This window comes from Psittacula echo, assembly GCF_963264785.1.
Source record: "Psittacula echo genome assembly, chromosome: 7".
In the NCBI taxonomy this organism is placed as follows: domain Eukaryota; kingdom Metazoa; phylum Chordata; class Aves; order Psittaciformes; family Psittacidae; genus Psittacula; species Psittacula echo.
This window is the reverse complement of record NC_137740.1, coordinates 24,891,163-24,901,504: the sequence shown is the minus strand read 5'-3', so window position 1 is coordinate 24,901,504 and position 10,342 is coordinate 24,891,163. Positions and strand designations below refer to the sequence as shown.

The 10,342-nt window shown below is 46.6% G+C and overlaps 1 protein-coding gene across 1 annotated transcript in view; it reads right to left on the bottom strand.

Moving 5' to 3' along the window:
• Window positions 1-3,191: 3,191 nt before the first annotated feature.
• RGL1 (ral guanine nucleotide dissociation stimulator like 1) overlaps window positions 3,192-10,342 on the bottom strand; it is a gene marked incomplete at its 3' end in the record, with an annotated part of 79,341 nt that continues 72,190 nt past the window's right edge. Inside the window, exons 18-20 of the mRNA XM_080623992.1 lie at window positions 9,469-9,652; window positions 4,172-4,239; window positions 3,192-3,484 (exon numbers count right to left, since the gene is read on the bottom strand). Coding sequence (XP_080480118.1) covers window positions 3,192-3,484; window positions 4,172-4,239; window positions 9,469-9,652 — 545 coding nt within the window. The remainder of the gene's footprint in view (window positions 3,485-4,171; window positions 4,240-9,468; window positions 9,653-10,342) is intronic.

Sequence of the window (10,342 nt, the reverse complement as noted above, 5' to 3'; positions counted from 1 at the left end):
TTCTATAGCATGTAGAGCTTGAAACAGTTAAATTGCTCACCCTGCTCCTAAAATTGACTGGTTTTAATACAAACATAGGTACAGATCTCTGTTGCAGTAAATACTGACTCCAAGTCACTATTTTCTCAAACGTTTCTACTCTTTATAGTGATTTATGAATTACATGGTTTTAAACATTAGATTTCTGGAAATAAAGTTGGGGAAAAAAAGAAAAAAAGCAACCGTGATTTTAATACTGTTACATCATTATATCTACTTCTCAACTGTCCTCTCCAGCCATTCCTCAGATAAGCTTAGCTGGATCTAGACTGGATTTCTTGAGACCCTTTTTGAATAAGATTTGTTGTCTTTGAGTCCAAATGATTTATAAGCCAGCCTCTTATGTCTATCAGTGAAAAACGATAGGTCTTTTGGTCCTAGAGAGCATATTTATTAAACAGGAAGAAAGAAATTCCCTTGCCACTATGCTCCTGCCACAATGGAATTCATCTTTTCTCTACACATTTTTTCTCCTTGTTCACTTATGCATTGACAAACAACACTTAAGGAAACTATACTTAGTTATCCGGATTTCTTTCTTGTGGGGTTTTTTTTTCCATGCTGACTAATTACAGTACTTCCTTAGAACCATGTCTTATATCACATTATATCACAAGTGCAGTAAAGGTACAGTTTGGTGTCTTTCTCAGGCAGGGCAACAATTAGGTAACAGTAGGGCTGCGTTGCGTTGCTCGGGGACTGTCCCCTTCCTGCAGCCCATACATATGCTAGCTTATTGGGTGTTTCGTAGAGAGAGAGATGCACTTCTCTCTGCAGAGTCACTTCAGACCCGTCAGTGGCAATAATATCCAGCATTTAATATACACACGTTTTTGTGCTCTTTTCCTCTTACAATACTAAACACAAATAGTGACAATATTTTCTGTAACAGACAGTTTAATCACAGTAATGTGCTCAGGATCCAGGAAGAGAAGGTGTTAGGCACCAGAAGTCCTTGGGGACTTTTATTATTGGAAATGGGATCCTTGCCAAAATCTCCAAACTATCTGTAGAGAAAAGAGAGTGTCCCTGGGGACCAAGCGGTGGCAGGAGCGGGACCGGAGGCTGGGAGCGAGCTGCTGCCCATGGAGGAGGTCGGGGCGGTCGTGGAGGGGAAAGAGGCAGCTGCCGAGCAGTGGGAGGAGGCGGCGTAGGAGCCTTGATTGTTTTGCTTCTTTTTTAATGTTTTTCCACGTATCATGCGGGTCAGGGGGGTAGAGGTCGGGCTCTCTGTCAGGGTCGATTGGTCCAGGATCAAAAGGGTTGTCTTTGCCTGGCTCATTTGCTGTCGCAGCCTGCCAGCAGGTATCTTCCCGCCGATCAATATGCGCGGGAGGGTGCGTGAGCACCGGCAAAGCTTGTGTCTCACGACAGCCAATGCCAGCATCAGGCGGGAATAGATCTGGCTCAGTTTCTGGGTCTACTGGCCCCAGGTCGAGAGGATCCGGAGTGTTGTTAGTTGGGACAGCGGGGGCTGATGGTGCCGATGCCTCCTGTGCTGCCCTGTCAAGTGCCTCATAGACTGAGCACCATATGGCCAGCAATTTGGGGGCCGCCGCATCATCCCTTGTGGCTGCATCCCAGAGGCAGACCCCAATCTTGTCCCATACTGCCTTCTGGTAAATATTAGTTGATGTCACCTCAGGGGCATGGGTTGAGACCCATATTAACAAGTCTTTCAGTCTGTCTTCATTCACAGTAACCCCCTTCTTCTCTAGGAATTTTACTAGCACTCTGAACACCGATTTCTGCTCTGGGGGTACTGAGTTTCCCATGTTCCCGTTCCCAGCCGCTTACCTCAGTCAGAGGTATCAGTTAATTGCTGCAGCCTTTTGGAGTTTGGCTGGACGTCCTCACCGGTCGCTGAGTCACGGCTCTCTGTCAAGTCCCTATTCGGGTGCCATTTCTGAGGATGGAAGGCACGGACCCAGAGGTAGAGTACAAGCTGGATGGCTTATTACAAGGATTACACGATATTTATACGCTTCCGAGCAATTAGCCAAGCACGTCTGTGTCTGCCTTGCGGTTACATTTATGACTTCGGGCAAAAGGTCTATCCGATTTTTCTCTTCAACATCCTCTATCCAGTTCCGACATCCTTATTCCTTGCCAGTTCCAACATCTTCCAAGTACCAGTCAGGGACGGCTCACTCCTAATTTCCTGCTGTAGTTTCTCCTTCCCATGGCCTCTGACAGTTTCGGGGCATTCCAACCCCCACACTTGCACTTTCTGGTGACTTGTATCAATGATACAATGCAGCGCTTCCCTCCCTCCCTGCACCAAAATGTAGAAAAGTTCCAACAACTCAGTTGAATTCCCAAATCCAAAAATTAGTCAGCTTTTATAAAGCAGTATCATTACAGTACTAGGGAAAGTCTTTTCCTGTTCAGTGGTTGTCATTTTTTGTAACCTTAAAATTCTTACGATGAAAAAAAGAAAATAATAGAGAGGGGGGAAGCGTTGGAATGATGTCTTATTGCTGTTTCTGTAGAAATGGTCTCTGTCACCCGGGGGGAGTATCTACATTCAAGCAAGTAACGTGATACACGTAAAGAAAGACCCAAATGTGGAAACTGGCAAATAGTTCATCTCTGCTTTTAAGATGGACCAGAGGAAGCATACCTGTATGCGCTGTGGCAAAGAGAGGCCTGAGTCTGCAGGGACAGTCTGTGTTCATTGTGCTGTCCCATCCATTAGTGTCTGTGTCAGAGCTCCCTGGGAATGGGTAATTCCTCCCATCTGCTCTGCAGTAATTCGATGGGCCAGTTCCTCTACAGTTGCCATGATCTTTAACCACCGGAACTTCCACGCAAACACTACTGCTGCACCAGGGATGGAGGGGATCTGCAGATCACGCCTTTCCCCATCAGCAGCAGTTTGCATCGTCTTAAGCTGTATGAAGTTTCCCATACTTTCCCCAGCTCTGTAAATTGTTGTGAGATGAGCCTTGGACCTTAGACACACTTAGTTTTGGATCTTACAGATGAGCCTAAGGTATCTGTGTTAGCCTTCCCATCAGGTATGCTTGGTCTCTCTTGAGAGATCCCTTAACCCGAATAAACCCAGAGAGCCGCGAGTGCTTCCTGAGAGGAGCGAACCGGCTCTGCGGTGAAGATAGCAGGCACCAAGCGGCTGGGGGTCGGGAGCACGGTCACCCCTCGGGGGGGGGGGGGGGGTGGGCGTCTGAGTCCGCGCACCCGCCCAGATCCGTCCTAGCCCAACCCACACCCCTGCCCGGGCAGGCTGGCCTCGCCTCTCCGCTGCCTGGGAGGCTGCGCGGGCCTGCGGCGGGGCAGCGTCTGGGCCGCGGGGGGCCGCAGCCCAGCCCGATGGTGGTGTCGCCCACCGCCGCCTCCCGCCGCGTCTGCCCTTCGCCAGAGGAAGGGGTGGGTGCCCGCCGCGCCGGCGGCAGGCCGGGCGTGTGGTAGTAGCTGGGGCCTTGGCCTGAAACAGGAGAAGGCGCTCAGCAGCACGGCACATTCAGTGTGTGTGCGTTTAAGCTCATTTTACTCACCGCTGAAACCGTCTGTGTGTGCTTTAAAATGCACCTTTGAGAAACAGTCCAGAGCTGTAACTCTTGCAGAAATGCAGACCATTACTTTCTCATCCGGCTGAGAAAGCCATACAAAACTAAAATCCTCAAAACTTGAATGAACACAGGTTTGGCTAACTTTCTGCTAACTCCTGAGATCCCTGCATTAGTCAAAATACCATGACTATTTGTTTGGGAGACCTGAGACCCGTTCCCAACAGGAGAAAATAACCCACGGCACAGCCTGAAATGGCTGTTAGATGGTCAGCTTCTCAGGCCATACGCTAAGATCCTTATTTCTGGACTAAGGATCATCTGATCCATGGACACAACTGGTCAAATCTTTTTTATGCCTCAAGACAAGAGGAGGAGTCAACACAAGGAGATGCTCCAGATGCTCCAGGCAGACAACTTCAGTGTTTTGGTGGTTTTTCAATAGCGAGAGCGGCCAGTGCTAAAAGTTAACATCCTAACAAAGTATGTAGAATTCTGCTCGCTGGAGCAGGCTCCGCAGTCCATGAGCAGCCTTCCCAAATGTCACTGTGCCGGCTTTACTTACCCCTAGCTGGGGGAGCTTCATGACTGGTTTTCTGACTTACTGAAGTGAAGCAGTGGAGAAAAGTGGCTTGTGGGTCCTCCGAGTGCCGTGCATTTGGTCTTAGCTGTGCTGTTTGTAAAGGAGGCAAAGTTAAGGTGAGCAAGAAGGGCTGTCCTTCAGACAAACAGAGGGAAAGTGCAGAAGTATAGCTGGTTGGTTTTGGCAGTTGCTTCTGCAGAAGAGATGGGCTGAGAAAACTGCCTTTGCCACCGTTTCCAGACCAGCACAGCAGACACCGGATGTCTGTAGCTTTCCTTTTAGGGATGTTTCTGGTGTGAAGTTCTTGACAGCACTGAAAAAGATGGCATTGTCTTGGCAGACTAAGCAAGGCATTTTGAAACTCAGCTATGAGAGCATGAGGGGCATGACATCAGAGAGACAAATGGCAGAGGCAGCAAGAGCTGAAACTGGAGCCTTGGGAGGCAGAGGTGAGATGAGGTCCTGACTTTCATGGCCAGGACACAGAAATACTGGCTCCAGAGGAGAACTGAAGTTTAAGCCCGGCTAGCAAAGCAGGCTCTCTCCAGTCTACTTGCCTCACTTGTTCCCTCTGACAGCTCTCCCAGAAATGCAGCATCCAGTGAGTGTGGTAACTGCATTGCATTAGCTCCATCTGTGTAAGAAATACTTTAGGGATTGAAATCCATCATTTTCCCTTCCATCCTGGAGCACTTTAGCTTTTTCCGGGACTGACCCATGACATCAAAGACTTTGCTTCAACACCCTGGCCCAGTGGTCTGCTCAGATTGTTGTCCTGGGCTGAGTTTTGTCACCCAGGGTAAAAGGATGACATCCAAGTTCAGAAATGGGAAAACGCCTTGGGTCAAACCCTGGGTTTTCCACAGTGGATCTACTGCTCAAAGCGACTGTTTTGTGATGCTCCAAAGAGACCATCCCACCTCTGCTGGGAGGATGTGGCCTGTGGTGGGAGTACTGACTCAGACCAAAATCTCAGTGTGGCTGGACTCTGTAGGGCCCCTTGCACTCCTAGGCAAGATAGCATTTAGCCAGCCAGATATCCTGAGCTTCCTTTCAGGCTGAGGCTCTGAAGAACTGGAGCCAGCCAGCAGGAAGGTCTGCTCACAGGGCCCTGGGGGAAATAGAAGTTGCCTAAATGTGGCTGTGGGTTTAGGGCGTAGCTGTGAATGCTGGTCACTGCCTGACAAAGGCTGATCATTATACAACTATCTATACCTTTTCTGTCCCTGGTAGCAATCGTTTACTTGATGACAAAAACAGAGCCCAAGAACAAGTCCGCCTCCCCATTTTAAGGTAGTTTTACCATTCTAAAGCAGCTTTTATCCCAGAAGGAACAGAAATACTGGCTTGAATCTGTACAGATCAACTGTGTTTAAGTCAGCAGGTGATAAGAACAGAGCTCAGTGGGCCAGATAAGATTAGTTGATTAGATCAGTGCCAAATCTGTGAATGTCAGCAGGTAGTATTTTTTATTATGCCATCTACCTAAATTGCAGCTGACAGCTGAGTGTGTCTTGGCAAGTAGTGTAGCCTGCAATTTACTGCAGAACTTAAAGTGGTAGAAACGCTGGGGGCATTAATGCAGACAATTCTGCTCTGCTAAAAATACCAAGGATTAGGGGAACTAATACCTTGTATGTTGATGCATTCATGTGGTGTCTGCTTTTCATTTTATTTCCTAGAGGGAGGGGGGTGGTTGTGCTTATTTCATTAAAGCTAAAATTAAAAAAAAAGAAAAAGAAAAGCTTTGGAAAAAAAGGAAGTGTCTTTCAGATTGTGGTTAAATAGTAAAAGGTGTCACCAGAGCTCAATGAAAAACAACAAACTACTTTCCCTTGGCTTCTCTGGATGTAGGTTTTGAGTGGGCTGCCTGATGTGACATCAGGCCCAGTGCTGCTGCAGTTACAGCTGATCGTGAGCAAACCCTCTGTCAGTGCAGGGGGAACAGGGTTTTGCTGATCACAGGTTGCTGGGACGTTGCCAGTGAACAAGCTCAGCGGTGGGTGGGACTCTCTCTTGCAAAGGCATCTGCTCCAAGGAGAGACTTTGTGTGTTCTCTCTGTTTTCTCACCTTCAGATTCAGCTCCTTGAACAAGCAGCTGCAAAAGCTTTTGAGTGGGAGGATGTCATGTTATGACCTCTTTTTGAAAGGATCTCTTCTCCTTACTGGTGTCTCTCTCTGGGATTTTCCTGTAATGTTCAGGGCACCCTACAAACTAGCCCTGCTAGTCTCCCCTCTTTCAGTCAATTGTTCTCCCATTGAACTCTCTCAGGATGTCTCTGTTCCTCCAAAGCAGCCTGACAAGATGGGATTTGATGAAGTAAGGAACTTACTTTACTGTTACTGTCTTCCCACTCCTTGAGGTCCTAGAGGACCTGGGTTCTCCCTGCTGCTGAGCTTCTAGCCATTTCCCTCCGAGTACCCTGATGTTTACCTTTAGCTCTCAAGCTCATTGCACTCTTGCGGTGTGCACGTGGCTTACATAGAGCTCATGATAAGGTGCTGCAATTCGATGGGTAGTGCAGGTGAGACTGATTGTCCTGGGTTCAGCAGTTGTAGTAATTTCCTCCTTCTCAGTAGCTGCTGCAGTGCTGTGTTTTTGACTTTTGACTGGGAACAACGCTGATAACACCAATGTTTTCAGTTGTTGCTCAGTAATGTTTATTCTGATCAAGGACTTTTTCAGTCTCATGCTGTGCCAGGGAGGAAGGGAAGCTGGGAGGAAGCAGAGGTAGGACAACTGATCCAAACTAGCCAAAGGGGCATTCCATACCACAGCATGTCATGCCCAGTATATAAACTGGGGGGAGTTAAGTGGAAGGCCCAGATCGCTGCTTGGGTCGGGCTGGGTATCAGTCGGCAGGTGGTGAGCAACTGTATTCTATCCCCTTGTTATTTCCCTTATCTTTATTATTATTGGTGGTAGCAGTAGTAACTTAGTTACTGGACTGTTCTTATCTCAACCCATGGGATTTCCATTCTTTCAATTCTCTTCCGCATCCTTCTTGGAGCTGGGGGAGGAAGTAGGCGGGAAGTGAGTGAGCAGCTGCGTGGTTCTGAGTTACTGGCTGGGCTTAAACCACAACACTGGTTTCAACAGTGTTGTTGAAACACAGAAGCCACCCTTGTGAAAAACTGCAGGAATTTAAAGAAGATGCATGCCAGTCATGCTGGCGTTGTTAGAACCAGTCCACACCTTGTTACTGGGTGTGATGTTGAAAACGAAAGCAATGTTGAAGGAAGGTTATAGCTGAAGGGTTACACCAGAATGGCATTCAGCTGAAATGTGGCATTTCAGATTCTCAAGGGAGCAGGGAAGATGAGCTGTGGGAGCTGGAAGGAGTTCTAACAGTAAAAGCAATTAAGTAAGCAGAGTGACAGAGGTGGTGTGAGGCATTACACAAAACCCAAAACCAACACCAAACAAACAAAGCCCCCCAAACTGACATGCAGTGAGAAAATATAAGGTGAGAACTTAAGACTAACTCGAGGCAAATACCAGTGGAAAAAGATTTAATACTTATGTATAAAGATTGCAGGAAAGCAATTTAAAAACATCTTTTTCATATATAACCTTATGGAAAGTGTAATTTTAAAATCAAGAACATTCAACTTTCACCTTAACACAGACATACACCTTTGAGTGAGCAATAGTATACTTTAGAAGTGATACCATACAGACATCAATGATGCTTACACTGAAATGCAAAGAAAACTGAACTTCTAATTTTGCCCCAACTCTGGGCAGAGGTAAGGCTCAGTTACAAACTCACAACCTTCACTGTCTCAAAAAAACCTAAATTGGAATTCTTAAAGTATTCAGGCTAGGACCTACATGGTGTGACTTGTAAACAGAAGTGACAAACCTTATAGGTGTGTAAAACATTAACGATCGTGTGTGATCGTGATGTTTGCATCATTGACCCTGATGCAAAGCATGTAACCTGAGCCCAGTTTTGAAAATTGGTGCTATGCAACTGGAAGGAAACAAGGCCCAGGCATGGATAAAATGCAGTATTTGAGTCTGGTTTGACTAATACTAATGTATCTCAAAGATAGCCTTTTCCATCAGGGCTGCTTACAATCTGATGTCTTATTTACGGCTTTTAAAAATAATATCTCTGTGAGTTCAAGGAAGCCAGTGTTCTGGGGAAAGCCTCAAAAATTGTAACTTAAAGTTTCACAGAGAACAGATGATTAAATTCTCTATTCCAGCTGAACAGATGTACTGTGTCTGGAAATTCATTTAATAGGTGCATATAAAGAGCAAGGGAGGTGCCTGTAGATTATGCATAATAATGCTACAAGTATATAAAATCCCTGGTTGGGGTAATGCTTAAAACCTGGCAATCTCAATACTCACTTTGAAAATAAAAGGTCATGTAGTGTCCCCTCATGAATGAAAATGTGAGTTAAAGGTTTGCTCTTGAAGAGTGATTGCACATTAAAAAAGAGGTACATCAGTCATTTAAGGGTACATGCAAAAGGCATTGATTTGTGTTCAGTGGGTTAGCAAAGTAAAAGGAGAACCACCCTGCAGTGGCATTAAGACAAGACCTAAATCCCGACAAGTAGCAGTTGTTTGCGTTGTTCATGAACAAACTATGACATTCATCCAAAAGCAAGTGCAGTCTGTTATATTAAAATTCTTTGGGGAAAAAAAATCCAAAATAGGCAATTTTCTGGTGCAGAACAAGTGCAAAAAGAAGTGTGCCAGCTGTGTGAGAGAGCAATACACATGCTTGCAGTTTCTGCTGTCCCCAGTGATAAGTACCCATCCTGATTTTTCGTAAATTCAAATGCCTCCTGGAGGCAGCAACTGCTACTGGCACTCAGCTCACCCACATCTTCTGCAAATTAGCGCTCCCATCAGCCAGCTGGAGGCTGGCTGGGACCTCCTCCTTAATTCTGGCACAATTGTACTGAGACTTTTCTTCTCCAATTTTATTTTTATAAGTTTAGACCTTCTTCTGTGTAATACTGGCACAAAGTAAAATGCTTTCTCACAAAAAGAGTTGGCTTGTGTCATGTTCCTCAGACCAACGCTGCAGTCCTGTTTTCCCCTTTAACTGGGGCTCCCACCCTCCTAGGCTAATGTGCAAAACAAAACAACAAAAATTCCAGTCTCTGCTGTCCTGTAAATCCACATCTGTCTGTCCATATAAGGCTGCAAGGGAGAAAAGACACCTCGCTGGCTGCAGGTCTTCTGTATTCAAAGTTGAATACTGACAAATTCATCTGCTGTTTTTCTGTAATACTGGATGGTAAGCAAAGGGAAAAGCCTCAGCCAGTTCTCCCTGTGGCCTTGCCTCCCTCACATCGTAATTTTGCTGAGCCTATTGCTCCAACGCCCCCGTTTGGCAGTTCTCGGGAGTGTTAGATTGCAATGGCTCCTCATTTTCAAATCCATGTTGACCGAAGCTTTTTTCCGCAGGATAAAATCAAAGTTCACGTGGCTGTTCATGGCGTAAAACACATTGGCATTGTCTGGGATCACCAGCTCTGCAAAAGAGTAACCAGAGCAAGTGCTGATTTGTAGTATTGCACATACAAGGAAAGCTGCAAGAGAACAGGGACCGGGTGAAAAGATAGAGTGTACACAGCCAGGTAGTACTGGGCCCCTTTTCTTGTTCTGCCGTGCCTCTTCAGCCAAAACTGCATCAGGTGGCACCCACAGCATCTGCCTCTCAAAGAAGGGGAGCAAGGTTGCAGAGGACAGGAGATGGAGGACAAATCCAGGCCATGGCCAGCCTGGCAGAGGACCTGGAAGCCACTCCAAGAGGACACTGTGCTCAGAGCTCTGTTTGCGTGTCACAGTATCACAGTATGCTAGAGATTGGAAGGGACCTCAAAAGATCATCCAGTCCAATCCCCCTGCCAGAGCAGGAACACCTAGATGAGGTTACACAGGAATGTGTCCAGGCAGGTTTTGAATGTCTCCAGAGAAGGAGACTCCACAACCCCCCTGGGCAGCCTGTTCCAGTGTTCTGTCACCCTCACTGAGAAGAAGTTTCTTCTCAAGTTTAAGTGGAACCTCTTGTGTTCCAGTTTGTACCCGTTACCCCTTGTCCTATCATTGTTTGCCATTGAGAAGAGCCTGGCTCCATCCTCGTGACACTCCCCCTTTATATATTTATATACACTAACAAGGTCACCCCTCAGTCTCCTCCAAACTATGGAGACCCAGCTCCC